The sequence below is a fragment of the Dermacentor silvarum genome, chromosome 8, assembly GCF_013339745.2.
Source record: "Dermacentor silvarum isolate Dsil-2018 chromosome 8, BIME_Dsil_1.4, whole genome shotgun sequence".
Taxonomy (NCBI): Eukaryota; Metazoa; Arthropoda; class Arachnida; order Ixodida; family Ixodidae; genus Dermacentor; species Dermacentor silvarum.
In genome coordinates, this window is record NC_051161.1 from 116111945 (window position 1) to 116129864 (window position 17920).

Below are 17920 nucleotides of genomic sequence, written 5' to 3' on the forward strand. Positions count from 1 at the left end.
TAGCACATGTGCGTTTGATATAACACGGTTAAACTGCAAAATCAATTGATACCGGCTTATTTACTTCAGCTCACGCCTATATCATGCCTCTGTTTCAGCTCCGCGGCCGACGGCGGCACCTCGAGTGCTCGTACCCACAGGTAAGTGACCGAGCGAATATTTTGTTTCAACTATTGTTTTCTTGCGGATGGGCTTTCTCGTCACATTTTCATCTTTGTTTCGACATTTAGAAAGCCTTCCATTCTGCTTGAGTTACTTTCAACAAAGGCTTGGTAGTTATCATTCCCAGCATACTCGGAAATATTTAAAGATGTGTTTTGGAGACCGCAGTGTCCACGGCAAACGCTCTTTACTGGGCATGTGACGTTTGAAAACATTGTGGAACAATTAAAAAATGAATTACCTGACTAAACCTCACCAATTAGGCTCCTTTTATTTACGATCCTGCCGCGTTATTTGATGGCAATAATCTTCGAGAACTGGAGCTGATAAAAACAGAAAGATTTTGTCTTAAAGAAAGCATTCCTTAATTTATGCTATTTAGATGAGCTTTTAGCGCATCTGCCTTTAAACTATAAGTTGTGAGCATGACGATAAAGTGTATCTGCGAAACGATAAGATCAAAGAAGCAGAGTCGACAACATTATGACTTTAAGCAGCCTGTTATCTATCATCTAGTTTCCAGTCATTTCCTCGATACTTGGGAGTAATACATTTGTACTGAAGAAGAACGAGCAGTATGCGCTGCTTCGAGAAAGACGACGACGACGAGTTGGTCGAAGCCGTGTGCCTGTGTTGCCTGAGCTGTGTAACCTCTCGCTGCAGTGCTCTACGCTCTAATTATTTAAACTAGAGTGCATCTCTACACATGTAACAGATATCAGCCACAGGCACAAGTGATAGCAATTACACCAACAACTCGTTCAGCGCCTCATCTTCTGGTATTTTATTCATATACATCACTGGTTACAATTTGGAACATTGCCACTAGGGGCTTACAGAAATAATCACTGTTTATTTAGGTACACTAATAGCTAGAAAAAACAGCGTTATTTATTCTATGTGTTGGCTTGTATTTAGGCGTACTTGAACTTTAATTATCGCCTCTGTCCTTCTCTATAACAATATCATCGACAGCCAACGCTGTTATCTTCAGTTTAGCCCTGCCGCACGCCGAACGAGTCTCCAATAGCTAAATTATTAATTCACTTCGTTGCTTCTGGTTCCAATTCTTGCTCCGATCAGTTCCAGGGCTCGCGCCACCGCCACCGCCGCCACCACCGCGGCCACCAGCACCATTCCGGCCTCCGACGTTCGCACCAACCACACCTCAGCCAGTAACGCAAAGGCCGACGAACTTCAGACCGGTGACGCAGCGGACGACGACCCTGAGACCTGTAACATTAAGACCTACTACTCAGCGGCCTACGACTGAGAAGTTTACAACTCAGAGGCCTACGACGCAAAGGCCTACGACACAAAGGCCCACGACGCAAAGGCCTACGACACAAAGACCTACGACACAAAGGCCTACGACACAGAGGCCTACGACACAGAGGCCTACGACACAGAGGCCCACGACAGAGAGGCCGACGACACCAAGACCCACGACATTGCGGTTAACGACACCAAGGCAGACGACTCCGAGACCGACGGTGCCGATCCCGACGACGCCGAGGCCCACAACACGAAGGCCGACGACACAGAGACCCGCGGCGCAGAGGCCTACAGTGCCGAGGCCTGCGCCATCCTTGAGACCTACGATTCGGCAGGAGCTTCCACCTACTCCAAGGCTTGCTTTCCGGCCGGGCAGTACGTACAAGTGAACTTCTATCGCTGTTAACAAAGGCATAGCGCGGTGCCCGAGAGTTCATCTGCAAAACAGCTGCAGTTCCCATGTCTAGCACAGCTAACGGACGCATCGAAGCGGGAAGTCGAATTCTTACATAAGGCGCACTGAGCGCTCTCGGTAAGATCCGCGTCTCCTTGCATGCACTGAATTTGTAAATTGCATATTTAAATTGAAATTTTGTTTTCGTGCAAGTAGCAACGTTGAAGGGTAGCTTATCAGCGCTTTGCGGACCAGTAAGAAATCACTGCCTCTTAATGACAGCGCTTTACTACGTAACGTCAAATATCGAAGCTCACCTAAAGCAGTGTGATGAAATTTTATTTCGTATTGATGGTATTTTTCGGTGGAAGAAGGGAAAACAATATTCGTCTTGCGAGAGAGCAAAGTAAAACTAGCAGCCTTAGCATATACTATATGCTGTCGTGATGTTTTCATTACTTACAAATCTGGAGACTGACGTGGCACATCAATCACCAAAGAACCTAACCAAAGTAATGCTATATTCGTGTTTCTCAGCTTCGCAGAACACACTTTCCAGTGGGAGACAACCGACACCATTTTTCCCCATCATCACGTCTCCACCATCCCAACGTGAGTTGTTATTGCTTTACGATATGAGCTTCGCTTGTGCTTCACAGCTCTTGTATACAACTGAACTCTGCGAAAGAAGCCACTAGGCGATTTCGTGCGTGTGCAATTACTGTGAGAAAACGTTAGATGAAAGCTTAGTTCAAAGGAACACATTTGAACACGTCTAACAAGCCATTTCTGTTGTATTGTAACTGGCTTCTTGTGCAAATAATAGCTGTTATGTGGGCGAGGAATGGGTCAAACGTACGTCACCATCTATTAATCTACTTTACTCGCCTATCGGCAGGCACAAGCGCGACCACCACTTATTTCATTCTGCGTAGTTAGTTCTAAATTACAGACAATTCGTATTTGTCAGTTCACCTGTTTGACCGAGTGATAAATGCACACGTTCACTCATTTAAATGTTGTTTAGTGGTCAGAAATCGGTAACTTATTTTCCTACTTAAACCCAGAAAAATAAGAAGATAATACTTAAGGGTGTGCAGGTAAAGCATCGCTCTTTCGCAGATTCTAACACAAGAAAGGGAAAGGGGGCGTCAATGGCACGCCATTTGAGAACACCATTCTTAATGATATAGGCAGTGACGCATCCGCACTAAAAGTAACAAAATTACTTTTCTTTCAGGTCCGCCAAGTCCAGTTGTTACAACGCGGCAACCAACTCCATTTTTCCCTATAAACCCTACACCACCTCCGCAGGGTAAGCCCCTTTATTATGATATCTTATGGTCTTTAAGTCAGTTAGTCGGCAAGGTAGCGGTCGCTATGTACAAAGTGGGGACGTTACTGGTTAATGTGGAGTAACAACTTGTAACAACTGTAATACCCTCGGTTGCGAGGGCCTTTAGGGGTATTTTGTATAAATAAACAACCATAGGAGCCCACGTGACACTCTATGTTAGGGTTTAAAGTAAGGTCCGCCAGTTTTTCATTCCTTTCATTCATTCTAAGCAGAGAGGTGGTAGGATGTTGCAAAAATCTTGCCGTACTAAGCCGAGAATAAAAGAAACTAACTATTCCGATTGATTATAAGCACATATCAGTGTGACGCTTCACCATCACTTAAATCGTTTGACTGCTACTTAGCAAAACTCACGACTGACTTTATTGACGTCCAGAAACCGAGCGAATACTGCGCCCCGTATACTAGATTTTTGAAAGCAAAGCTTTCTTGGACTCTTTCTCCTCCCTCGCCCCTTTTTTTACGGGTTCTCGCTGATGGCTGATTGGCACTGGCTGCTGTCTTGCACGATTGGCTGGTACCGGACATAGCACTAACTAGCACAAGCAAACTGAATGTGGCTTGAGGAGGCAGCTGATGCACGTAAGCGCGGAGAATTGCAGCAAAAGCACACCATTGCCATAACGTCGTCGTCATCATGCCATCGCCATCATTCGAGCGTCGCCATCCCGTCGTTTTTCATGCCATCATCGTAACGCTGTCGCCGTCGCTCAAACTTCGTCATGCCATTGTCGTAATGCCATTGTAGTCCTTACATCGTAGTCTTAGTCGTTCCATCGTCCTCGTATTGTAGTATACTGTTTCAGTGTCGTCGTACCATTGTTGCCATGCTGCTGTCATCAATTCCATCGTCGTCATTCTGTCGTTATCGTGCGTGGGGTGCGTAAGGTAGAGAGCCACATCTTTTTGTTTTAAAGTGGTCGTTCCCGGTGAAAATCTGTTCAATTTGGACGTTTGTTCTGCTATGACGGTGTGACGACGGCGATGACTAGAAGATGGCGGCGTGATGGCGCCGATTTGACAGCGCGTTTGCCGACGCAAGGAGGACGGCGACATGGCAATGGAAGAATAATCACAATGGCGTGAAGGCGACGAAATGAGGAATGACGACAACGGCAGAGCGGCGACGGAATGTTGGCGTTGCATCACCTGTGCATCACCTGCCGCCTCGGTTCGCAGTATATCCGGTGCTTATTTGTCCTATGTGCGGTGCTTGTTCGCACTATGTTCGGTAACGGCTCGTGGAGGAAGCCAGAACCCGAAAAGTATGCAGGGGGTCGGGGCGGAAATGGGAGAGAAAGCTTCGCCTTCAAAAAAAAAAAAAAACAAACACAATTGAAGCAGCACGTACACTGATCAAACACTTCTGATTTGTGCGCACAGTAAGCATCCTCAGTAAATATTGGGTTGAGAGAGAGAGAGAGAAATTTATGTACGGAAAGGCAGAGAGGCTGGCTTGAGCTATAAGTTGCTTTGGCCTGCTACTCTACGAAGGGAGGATGAGGAAAAGTGCTGCGTATATACAAGTTCATCTATATTGCGGCATCTCGAAAGTCGTGCGTCCAGCCCAGTGGCTTCAAAAGGACCTCAAAATACACTCGTCCGATAGCGACGTTTGCAATGGAATTGACCAGTGTCTGTAGTTTTTGCGCGTACACAGGACATACGCAAAGTATATGGCCAAGTGTTTCTGGTATCTGACACTATTCACAATTTCGGCTAGCATCAATGCAACCTATCATATGTATATAACGCTTGGTAAATGCGAATTCCTAGTTATATTTATGCACTCCCTTGTGTTGTCGATCCGGTTGGGTCCAGTGCTCCAACGTACGGTTGCGTATTACCCAACGAAGTAGGGCGTTTGCGTATGTTCGTGAGAACGGAATGCGTAGTTGTGAAGCATTATTCAAAGCAGTTTTCGCTTCACCGTCTGCCTGTTTGTTCCCTATCACGCCACAGTGTGAAGGTATCCACTCAGAAGGTGATATTATGGCCATTTCTATTTGCATGATGAAGATGCTCTGTAATTTCTATAGCCATTGAGCGGCCCGCTGCGCGCTAGCGCGCGCCCTAAAGGACCCTAATAAAGTTCTTCATCCATCCACCCATCCATCCATTGAATAGTACGGGCTGGGTCTGACAATGCAGTCAATAGTTTGAAGAGCTCACTTGGAATCGCAGAATATCGTACATGCTCCTCGGAGAGAAATAGAAGTGCCACTTTTTACAATATATTGTAGGATCATTGTATGTTTTATTAGGCCTGACGTTATTGCATTCTGTGCATGACTGCTATAACATCTTCCACGTTTTCTTCTGCGTCCTGACTTAAATGTGCTTACGTGACAGGACTATGTGTCGCCAGCATCTCCTAAATGTTATGTTATAAAACATGGATTTCACAACATATTCACCTCAAATGTGATGTCTGATGCATGTGGAACTGCATCAAAACGGTTTAACAATACTCTTGCCGCCAGAATTCGCAAAAATTGGCACTAATTTGATACGAGTCATTGTGTCGGGCCACATGACGAACAGCCATGATGAAGTGCATTCCGTCTACCACGAAATCACTTAAAAATCCAGGATGCAGTGTGAACATGGCGGCACACCATACATGATGGTTCTTTAACTGCGTGGTTATGCAAATAAGAGAACGTTTTTTTATGAAATGTTAATATTAAGTATTAGTTGCCTGTTAATTTGTCCACGTACACAGAGAAACGCTACTTATGCCATTAAAAGCGACATTTAAACTAAAAATGGGTTTTCCCGCTCATGGCATACCAGTCAGTGACAAAAAGAGACTTTATAAGCTTTTACGTCCCTGAGTTGTCTTCAGGTCTCAGTAGGTTATGCTTCAAAAATGAGAGTTTCTTTTTTTTGGAAATTATCGCTGACACTTCCCTATCGCCGCCTTTCATTCAACGTGATTCACGTGTACCTTCATTTGCAGTCGCCGAAAGGTCTTTTAATGCCATCAACACTGCTGGCCCCTCCGTTCCAGTTCCTTCGACGACGAGGAGACGTATTTTTGGTAAGTCCCTTAAGGAAACATTTATATTGTTGTGCTGCGTAGATTTACATTGCCGTGTTGATAAGGATAACTTCACCTACATTATGTGCATGTTTTGTAACGGGTGAGTGGTCGTAAGAAAATTTTAAATGTCTGTCCGGTACAAGATTCATTGTCACTTACGGCGGGACTGAAAGTCAACGTACAGGAAAGAAGTAAGCGCAATGCGCTGTCTCGAGACAGAATTTTACTTGGCGACACAAAAAGGACATAATTACACGCATGTGCCCACTTACAGGTTTTAAAAAACTGCTACTGGTTTCAGGCTATACGTCTTATGCAAGTATTCTTGTACTCTTCTCCTCTGCAAGAATGTTTACATAACACGCCTAGCCTTAGACTAGGGGCAGCTTTTTGGAACGTTCAATTCGGCGCATCTTCAAATCAAATTCAGTTGAGAGTCACCACTGTGTTTACTTTGTTTCTGTCCATTTTCTTCCTGTTGTGCTGCAGCTAATATTTAATCGACATGCTAGCCCGACTTTCAGTTTCAACATTGCATAGCCTCTGTAAGTAAATTTCTGCGCTATTTCTAGCATCAGTTAAATTGTCGGGAGCGTGGAAGATGTACGAAAATCCTATCACTATTTTTGTCAGGCAATGCACTCTCGTGCGAATAGGAACGTAAGCCTGGGTTTTCTAGGATTATACGTACCAAAAACCACCACATGATAATGAGGCACGCCGTAGTGCGGGACTCGGCATTAACTTCCTCGGTTTCTTCAAGATGCACTCAATGCACGGTACACGGGTGAGTATGAAATTTCAATAGATAGTTTTAATTTCAATTTATAGTAGTAAATTCTCTCTCATATGGGCTGGAGAAGCCCACTTATGCTTGAGAAGCCCACGCCCGAGTTGGAAATTGTAAGAGCGTTACGAACTCAACCATTTTTTGGAAATATCAACTTGTGCGACTCTAATACAAGGGAAATGCCCCGGGTTAGAAAGAGAACAGCCTAAATCATTCGATGTGAAGGCGGTATAGGACCGTTATTGTTTTATCAATGATTAGAACTGCTGTAAAAGCGCGCTATAAAGTTCATACCCTTCATAGAGCACTGCACGGGCTCGGGCCTACCCGAAAACCCGGCCCAGCCGGGTAAATACCTGTCATGGCGACCTCGGGCTGGGCCTCAAGCTTCGGGCTAGGCATCACGCTTCAGGCCGGGTCGGGGTTTGAGGCAGCGGGCTCGGGTCTGGTGGAGCTTGTTCCTTGGTAGACTCTTAATCTGGTTCCACGTAGGTTGCGTATACATATATGTTCCAGATATTTCATCACGAACAAGCATGGCTTTTATGTCGGATAAGCCACTCGGAGAACCTTTATCTGGAACACCGGTTTTGTTTTTCTTGCAGCTGCTTGATTTTTTGTGTAACGAGCGAGAATTAAGTGAATTAGCCGCTCGTTCTAGCTACCTTTTTTTTCGTCTGACTTCGAAAATGTTCTAGTAAAGCATCTATATCAGTTTTTGGTGATTTTATTTGCATTCATTAATGTTTCATATTCCAAACGTTATTTTACAATTGCAGTAATATATGTAATATAATAAATATTCATTCTTTGTTCAAGCAAGAGCATTGACAGCCTTCCAAAGTGCGGGAACGTTCGGGGAAGCTGGTGGCGCTCAAAGAAACGAAAGGTCTCAAATAGCTCAGATTCACTGGAGAAACATTTTTTCCCAGGGCTCTTTCATGGCTCACAATTCTCATTTGACGCGGCCTGAACACGCAGAGCTTGCTTCTATGCGTGGCCGCATTAACTAATGTGTTAGTCTTATTCGACTATTAGCTGCGAGCTCCGTGGGACTGCCGGAACAGTGCTCAAATTTGCAGGAACTACAGATCCATTAAAACAAGGCGTGTGCTGCAGTCTCCTAGGCAGATCTGTGTTGAACGAGACAGTTACGGTTTTCGTGGCAGGGGATGACCCCTTACCTTTGACCATAATCACCCAATCGGGAGGCCCCGAGTAGCTCAGTGGCGTCGCTGTCACCGAACTGCTCCGAAACGAATGCCAAAAAATAGCTCGAAATCTGTTCGTTCGTCTCCTGCAAGCCCTGCCCGCGTACCGTGATGGCCACCTTTTAGTTGTACAACCACGTATGGAAGGAGAAGGGGCGGGGGGGGGGGGGGGGGGGCTGGGGCTACACTTTGTGCAGACATTTACTCAAGGGAGCGGCGAGGCCCCCCCTTTCACCCCACATGAAAGCTATTTACCCGTTTTCGCAATCGAACGGGACATACAAGTACACAAGCAATGCTGCGCTCGTTTATCTCCCGCAAGAGATACACTCCTGTTTGCGTGCAAAGACACAAATTTCTCCAACATATTCTCATGGACAGGCATAAAAATGATCGCTTTAGTCGTCGCTCCAAGTGCGGCAATAGTGTCTAGTGTTAGTTTCGCGGATTTTTTTCCTTCCTATGCAAGCAGGGAAATTCCGTTTAAGATCCACGCAGAGTGACCGAGTGAGTTCGGAGCGAATTGAAAAGTGGTATGTGTGCTCGGTCGGCACACACAAATACAGGGCAAATTATTCTTTTAGTTCTGTAGAGGATCGCTACAGGTTAGCCTCGCACATTTCCTGTATCGACAATCTGTGAACCTCCCTCGAGCGCCGTTTCGCCAACCACCGCACACCGGACCACAATACCATACAGGGCTTGCAGTATGTCCTACCAAGGACCGTTGCCAAGGGTAACGTTAAATGTACGCAGCTGGCCTTTGAATTTCACGTCTAAGGCATGAGAATGACACCTTTCCTTGTGCTAAAGGGTAGTGCTAGATCTGGAAGGCAAAATGGCAGGCCATGCAAGAAGAGTACACACGCTACGCGACGGACGCTCTAGATGAATGTGCCAGAGCGACCTTCTCCAGAAAGTTCACACACTCCTCAAATTATTGACAACGGTGGACAGTGAAGACTGTAAGGACAGATTTGCGGAACATGACAGTTCAAGAGTCGCTTAATCGGCTGCATCTCGTGTCCATTCACCGAGTGTCAGTGAGCGTCGACGATCTACGTTTATGGAGAAGTCCCGGCGTACGAAATTCGCGGTGCTAATCAAGTATTCCAAGTCGGGAGAAAACGACATATTTTAAGAGGAGAAGTAACTCTATTAAAGGCAGAAGAATTGTTATGGTAATACTTAATTAGACTCACGTATGTACGAGACGGCTTGGCGTAGTATAATCGTCATGCCGTCTTCTCATTGAATAATCTCGTGTGCTCCCTGAATCAGGAAGAGTATACACTGTGGCAACGCTGAATAAATTACGTTATGTATAATGGAGCTTGCACCCTGATGTTTGGATCTGGTTGTGTCCTGTTGCTGTAATTTTCACCAACGTGTTGGTCAATTCACGTTTGTCTAGTGCGTTAAAAACGAAGCTATTAATAGAGACACGGACAACAGCTTCCCATAGCTATTTATAGAATGTTTGATGCATCTTCACAAATAATATTGCCTATATATAATCAGGTAAACGTAATTTATGTCATACTATATAAAAGCGCATCTAACATACAAGAAAAGGCAAGGATCAAGCGTTTGTTGTTGACTATACTGAATTTAGCGTTTCATTATGAGGTGTACAGAAAATTATGCCACCCAGAACACACAGTTTGAATTATTTCAGTGTTAGAGGCATGAGTGAGTGAGTGAGTGAGTGAGTGAGTGAGTGAGTGAGTGAATGCCGCGCGACTGGTCACTCGAGGCACTTTTCGTGTATTCGCAGGCTTCTTTCACGCTCGGAAATGCAATTTCATGTAGCACGTATCGAGCAACAGAAAGCTGTATCGGGAGTTTTTCATGGTGCTCTACAACTTTCTCATTCACACTTTTCATGTAATTTTAATACCTGAGAAATTGATTAATTATTTAGACGAATTATCTAATGAGGCGGGATGCAAAAATTTGAATATCTCCAAGCCACGAGAAACAACATTAACTTGGTTCTGTTCAGCTATGTAGCATTTGCGTATTTTTGGCCTAAGTTTGGCCTAAGTTAACTGAAACACCCTGTAGAAGTTCGACTGCACCTGCGACAAAGACAATAAATTTGGCTTTCATTCTCTGATTCTTTTGCTATGGCAGCATGCTACTGAAGTGAGGAGTCCTACAGATCATTCTGCCTGCTACAAAATCTGCGCCAAAACGCTCTAGACGATTGACACCGTGGTATTTCCAGAAAAATAAGTATAGGAAGCCGTAGTTTAATAAACGCTCCTAGTAATGCCCGGTAATCTTTCTCCACCTTGAGGCCTTGTTGTAAAATAAATTACTCGATTACGAAATATCGATTATTGCTATTAGAAACACCTTGCTCTCGACGCCACGTTCGGGCCTCGGTCGGGCCTGACTTGCGCACGGGCCAGGTCGAGTCAATAGGTGAAATTATTTTCCGTGCTCAGCCTGACCCTGGTCTCGCTTTGAGTCACGGGACCGGGCTCGGACTGGGCAGGTAAAGATTTATAGTTGCCGGGCCAGGGCCGGGAATCACGGTTCATGCAGTGTTCTAAATGTTCACATCTTTGACTACTATGAACACAAAGAATATTGGAAGCTTAAGAGGGAAGACTAACGATACAAAATGCAAGTGCAAAGCGACAAAATTATCAGGTATAGAACAATGGCTGTAAGTATACTTGAGTGACGAGACACAAAGTATCACCCCTCTATCGGATGGGTAAAAATGGCTAGCTTCGCGACGTACTAATACTTCCGTTGGCCATGTTTTCAGAAAGTAGTGTTTCCACAAATTAATTGCTTGGAATGCCTGAAACCGTCAGGGCCACGATGAGAACCACGGTATTGGTAAACGTCCTATTAAATATGACTACGGGGTCTTTCAGCCTGCACCGAAAGCTGGGTAAACGAGCGTTTTTGAATTCCGCTTCGATAGGAATGGGGAAGCCGTGGCCGAAAAGTGAACTCGCGACCTGGTGATAAGCAGCAGGCTGTCATAAATGAGCCACTGCAGTACGCGTTTCTACAGCAGAGCTTAAGCGCGCTCGAAACGGGGTCCATCGTTTCAGTAGTACGAATAAATTCAAGAGGACGTGCCCCTGAGCTGAGGAAAACTGGAAAGGCTAAACAATGTTATGGCTCATCGGCCACTTGGTTGCTGTGAACCCTTCTTGGTTCAATGTGTCCGCGCTTACGGTGTCGAAGAAGATCGGTTGCGCTTTGTCGCGATGTGTGTTACATAAATTTTGTCTTTTTTGTCTTTTTCGAACGCCTCCTGTGTTGTTTGCTGACTGCCGTTTCTCCAAGTGCGCAAGGGCGCATTGTCGCAACCGCTCGCTTGACCTAGACGGCACAACCAGGACGATCGCGTAGATGTCTGCCGCGTCGTACAGCCTCTCTCGTGCAACTCGCCACAGCAGGCGGTGGTGATATCGGTGCGCGGCTTGCGACGCTAACCGCCGGTTGCAGCGAGATCATCCTGCTTTCGCAAGGCTGTTGAGAAATTCCCCCGCGGCAGGCCAGCCTAAGGCCCCCTACTTTTAATATTCATTCTTCGGCGCGGTTAACACGCGCTGGGCCACATCCTCTCTGTCTTGTGTGATTATCTACGCAAGCGGACGCTAGGACACACGGAAACGAGGATATTGGCATTCGCGTTGCGCAATCCGAGTGCCGGGGACGCTTTCTTACGCCATTGCGCGTTGTAGCCATTCTTCGGCGGCGAGTAACGCAGGGCAGTCAATGTGCGCGCGTGAATTTCTGCCACTCAAAACGGTCCTATTTTAAAATTTTCGGGCTGCTCAAGATCTTTGACGAAGAACGACGGACAGTGCGTAGACTGCAGGATTAGCGACTATTAGCCAATAAGTTACACCGACATATGGATTCCTAATAAAACTAAATTATTGTCCAGATGAGTGTTACAATAGCCATCAATCAAAAACAAGATTGCTAAAGCGCGATATACGGTGACCTGTATGTAGCAATGCAGAAATCAAACTGCACAATGCAAATTTCGTTTGATCATATTTTGTACATCTATGTTTCGTAGCTGGACATTAGGTATGTCATATGGTAAAGTCAAGTTCAACTAACATTTTTCGTGGCTTTCCCACTCATTTTTGTGTAAATTGGTTCGAGTATGTTTAGATCTGTAGTGCAGTTCATATGAACCACATATGCTGTGGCCACAAAATTGTTGTTGCAAAATGTGATCTGTGGAAACGGATACTTATAACGGAAGCGTTTATTCTCGCATGTCTTTCTGTCCACATTACTTTCTTTACAGTAAGTTGCAAAGACGCTGCAAAGAGTCATCATTACGGATGCTTTGATGATGATGCTTTCGTATAGGGTATATCGGGATACATGCATATTGCGGCATATCACTGCTTATTATGTTGTACGTGATGTCGCCTGTTCGTGAGCGTTATGTAAGCTTAGGTAATGTTCGAGGAATTTGTCGCTGGAAACAACTTTCCTTAATCAAAGCTTCAATGTGCGAGAGATTGCCCAGCATACAACTTTCGACTCCCGGCCAGTTATTGTTCGCCACACAAGCCAACACTGCTTGCGCCACTGTCGCCTATTTCGTTATAAATGGTGCACATATTCTGTACCTGCCGACGGCACATTGTATAGGCGTCGGATGTTTAAGTTTTCTTGCTCCCCAATTTCATATTCTGCCCGGCGCCCTGTTCACCTAGTTTCTTGGAGCGTTCTCAGTACACCTTGACTCAGACGACGTCAAATAACACATCACTGCTCAGTGCCCTAAGTGCAGTACCCTTATCTGAGCGCTGACGTCATACGTCACACTGCTTCACTGCACCGACGTACACAGTACAAATGAATCGATGTTTCGAAAGCATATAGTTGACTGAAGGTCCGCGTGCCTTACCAAATCCGTGATAACATACTTGGTAACGTCGGAAGCCAGTCATTCATATTGAAATCGCCTTGTTACGCTCAAGCCTCTCTGCCAGATATGGCACCATGTCAAGAATATGTGGAGTAATACTTATGATTTGCTCCATAAAAGAGCCCCTCAAACCTATGCTGACCCTTTCCTGTTGAACGAACAGTCGATGTACTCTCTACCGAGGACTTTGCGAATGTATTCTTAGTCAAAAGATCAAGTGGAACACCATTCGCGTCCTATTCTATCAGCGTGATATACGTATTCAACTTAAATGTATTACTAGCCACATGACTCCTTAATCTATCGAAAAACTACTTTGATTAGCCTTGTAGCGTATTCAAACTACGTCTGGGTGACAGGAAGTATGCATTCACTACCGATTATGACCTGGGCTGCGTCGGTTCTGAGGCCTGGTAAAGACAGGGCAGATCTGACTTCTTCTGGAGTGGTTTTCCCAACTTCGTTAGCGATAGCAAGAACTGATAGAGTTTTAGGCGACGTGAAACTCAATTTATTGCCCATGGCCGATTCCACTCATGCCCCTGCATGTTTATTCTAAGCCTCCATATGTTATGCGCGAAATAACATAGAACAAACTACCGCGAACCCGCACTGTATTTTGTTTCAAATGCTTACCTTGGGAACGTGTTCTTTCTTCTTTCTGGGTTTTTACGTGCCAAAACCAGTTCTGATTATGAGGCATGCTGTAGTGGAGGGCTCCGGATTAATTTTGACCACCTGGGGTTCTTTAACGTGCATTACAACGCAAGCACACGGGCCTTTTTGCATTTCACTTCCATCTAATTGCGGCCGCCTTGGCCGGGATTCGATCCCGCGACCTCGTGCTGAGCAGCGCAACGCTTTAGCTATCTGGGCCACTGCGGCGGGTAGGGAACGTGTTGCCAAAATTGTTTAGCGAGCAAGCCGAGACTGTTCATATAATACTCTGTTTGGGATGACCATTTGTCTGCCATGTATGACCGCCTCATATCGTTAGCCTTGTGCTCCATGCCAAATTGGCGTATATGGGCTTCTATTTCCAGATATATCACCTTTCTGGTGGTTTCCTTATATATGTTCTCATTAAACATCAATACAATAAAACGCAACACTGTCTTCTTTCTTTTTCTTTTTTTGTATATGAGGCTCACGATAGACGCATGCATTTTAACATATGATTGCACTCTGCTTTTCACGTGTTTCAGTGCCAGCTAGTGCTCTGAACTCCGGCACGCTACCAACCACAAGTAAGTTGTGTTCAATTTTCTTTTCCCGGCTTAGAAATGCAGTCACTTGCATTTTTATTGTAACAATGAAAATTATTTCTCAATGATTGCTGTCTTGTTTTTTTTTAAGAATGATAAGATTGCTTCTCATTCTGACGGAAATGAGTATGCTTGTAACCCACTAACACGGAATTATATTCTTAATTTGGCTCTGAAAGCGGTAGAAGAATGACACATGGCGTCCCCCGACTGTGAAAGCGTGTAACCCAGCCGTGTACAGTCACTAAACTAAAGCAGGGAGAGTTACGTTGCTTTGACACAATATTGTATTGACATGAATTGTATTTTACGCACTTCTGCTAACTTTTCCTTGCGTGAGGGAGTAACCTGTTTCTTGTTTCGTGCTAGCGCTTGTTGTAAAGTGGCGCCGCCTTCTGCAAACAAGCGGAGTCTAAATGAGCGGAGTAGTGCGATATTGCATGGCCTCCGAGATTACCATCACGTCTAGCAATCGATGTTGGCGGCGTCCCTAGACAGTTTTAAGAATAGCTTACGTAGATCGAAAAATTGCGTTTTAAACGTGTCTACTCGTGTTCCATAGAAACCAGTATACACGTTTAGACAATTCCAATGGTGGGCTTTCTATTGCACTACAAAATAGAAAGTCCATTAAAATAGTAAGTCCCTTTAATCGCCGACCTACAGCGAACATAAACCAGTCTCTGGGCGGCACTTCTGCGTTGATGAGGTACACGTACAAGGATAGTATTTCGTTTTTATGGACGAACCAGGCCAACGAAGATGCCAGGTGTTTGATCGGAAGATGTGTAAAAAGTGTAGGAACATTCATCCTATGGGGATTGGCGATGGTAATGGGTTAAGCATTCATTCGCACGGCAGGTTTGTAATTAGTGATTACACGTGATGAATTCTAGTCATGGTGAAATTAACTAGACAGAAACAGGGTTATGTTGTATATTGTATTATACAATATTTATTTTTTCTATGTGTATCAGTTCCTTTCTATATACACTTCTTAAATAGAATAATGCACATTTTAATATCACCATCAGCAGCAACCAATATTTATGGCCACTGCAGGACAAAAGCCTCTTCCTTGCGATCTCCAATTACCCCGGTCTTGCGCTAGCTGATTTCGACTTGCGCCTGCAAATTTCCTAACTTCATCACCCCACCTAGTTTTTTGCCATCCTCGACGGCGCTTGCATTGTCTTGGTACCCATTCTGTAACTCTAATGGTCCACCGGTTATCCATGCTGCGCATTACATGGCCTGCCCAGCTCCATCTTTTTTCTCTTAATATCAGTTAGAATATCTGCTATCCCAGTTTGCTTTCTGATCCACACCACTCTCTTCCCGTCTCTTAACTTTAGGCCTAATATTTGTCATTCCATCGCTTTTTGTGCGGTCCTTAACTTGTTCTCGAGCGTCTTTGTTAACCTCCAAGTTTCTGCCCCAAATGTTAGTACCGGTAGAATGCAATGATTGTACACTTTTATTTTCAACGACAGTGGTAAGCTCCCAGTCAGGATTTGGCAATGCCTGCCGTATGCACTCCAAGCTAGTTTTAAATGCGAAGCATTTCTTGGCGAACATTTGCTACTTTGGCAGTATCTATCTATATATCTATTTATCTATCTAGCCGCCTACGTCTTTGTTCTCTCATGGTCGTTTCATTAACTTGGTATGTACCAAAATTGGCATACTATGAAAAGAGTATATGACGAACATAAATGATATGTTATGACATGACACGCGTATCATGTAGATCATGAAACAGCCGGCTGCGCCTTGGTGCTCTCATGGTCGTTTCGTTAACATGATAGGTACCAAAATTGGCATAGTATGAGAGCAGTGTATGACGAACATAAGTGATAGGTTATGTCATAAATGTCATGATATGCGTGTCATGTTGGTCATGACAATGACCCAGCGAAAAAAATTAACACTCAGAATCCACTGAAATGGGTTCGGACGTGGGTACTAAGTGAAGGAAACATTAAAGGGTGCTGGTAGAAGTCATAGTCATGAGCATGATTTAACAAAAATGACAATGACTCAGCGTAAAAAGATCAACACTCAAAAACTGCTGGATTGGGTTTGGACGTGGGTACTAAGTGAAGGAAACACTAAAGGATGATGGTAGAATCCATAGTCATGACCATGACTCAACAAAAATGGCAATGACTCCGCGAAAAAGATTAACACTCAAATCCCAAAGAAATGGGTTCGGATGTGGTACTAAGTGAAGCAAAAGGCTAAAGGTTGATGGTCGAAGTCGTAGTCATGAGCGTGACTAAGGCTTTTGACTTAAGGTCTCTTAGGCGTAGCTCAAGGGACTCCAGAGGAGTCATGACATGCGTGTCATGTAGGTGATGAAACAGGCGCCTACGTCTTTGTGCTCTCATGGTCGTTTCGTCAACTTGGTAGGCTCCCCGCACACTGCTTCGCATAACATCGATTGCCACAGGGCGTGGGATCTAGCGGCTTTTATTTTCGCGTAAATTTCCTTCTCATGATCAGCGTCCACTGTGAGTTATTGACCAAGATAAACGTCCTCCTTTACAGACTCTAACTGGCGACCCTGCAATGAACATTTTAATATATATAGATGATATATAGTACCTGTGCGTCTGTCCAGTTCAGGGTGAAATGTCCACCGGTTGGCAGCGCTAGTAGACATCAGCGACAGATGTACTGCTGTCTGTCGCTGATGGCGACGAGCAGAGGGCGATGGATGGAGAAGTATGACGCGTACGTGCGAGGTCTAAAGTGTCTAATTCCGCTAGACAACGATGTGATCGTCAACACCGCCAGTCCTTGCCGTGGGTACCGCTAAACGCCTCCCTGATGGTAAAAAAAGTTGTCGCAGTTTCACCTGAAAGGCGAAGCATCAATTGCGATAGCAAATTTGTAGAGAGCTATACGGCGTAATGATAATAGCTTTATCAGCTGTATAAACTTGGACATGCAGCAGCACCGACCACACGCAGAACTTGTCGACGCCGTCGGCGTCTTGCCCGCGTTCGCACAAAATGCGTGCGGCGTTGGTTACTGTTGCCGGAGCCTCTGATATAAATAGGCACTTGGTGCCGCAGCTAAACGTCACCTCCCTCCCCTCCCCCTCCCCCCACGGCCTTTCGCGCGTCGGAAGAAGGTGCGTTTGCTCTACATATATGGTGATTGTAAAGGAGGAAAGAGACGCCTACTTCTGCAGCCCTTCAGGGAGCATTTTGGCGCTGAGCCGTGCTCCCTCAAGGGCTGCAGAAGATAGCGCCAACCTTTCCCTTTCCCTCAAGAACCACTTATCAGGGAGCACGGCGCAGAGCGCGCGTTTGTTCTCCGCCGTGGGTTCACTCCCCGTGAAAGCGCGCGTCCCTCGCGCCCTTTCACTCGCACATGGAGCGTTCGGTGGCGCGCGGTGACGATTTCATCTCCATTGACGTCATACGGAACCTCACGGTGACGGCAACGGCGACGGCAACGGCGACGGCGACGCCGACGGCAG

At 45.3% G+C, this 17920-nt stretch overlaps 1 protein-coding gene across 3 annotated transcripts in view; it reads left to right on the forward strand.

Moving 5' to 3' along the window:
- Positions 1-17920, forward strand: part of LOC119461631 (proteoglycan 4-like) — a 67618-nt gene that overhangs the window by 39568 nt on the left and 10130 nt on the right. For all 3 annotated transcript variants that reach the window (XM_037722993.2, XM_049671808.1, XM_037722994.2), the window contains 6 exons: positions 99-140; positions 1246-1812; positions 2369-2443; positions 3072-3146; positions 6151-6231; positions 14371-14412. In XM_037722993.2, the coding sequence (XP_037578921.1) occupies positions 99-140; positions 1246-1812; positions 2369-2443; positions 3072-3146; positions 6151-6231; positions 14371-14412 (882 nt within the window). The remainder of the gene's footprint in view (positions 1-98; positions 141-1245; positions 1813-2368; positions 2444-3071; positions 3147-6150; positions 6232-14370; positions 14413-17920) is intronic.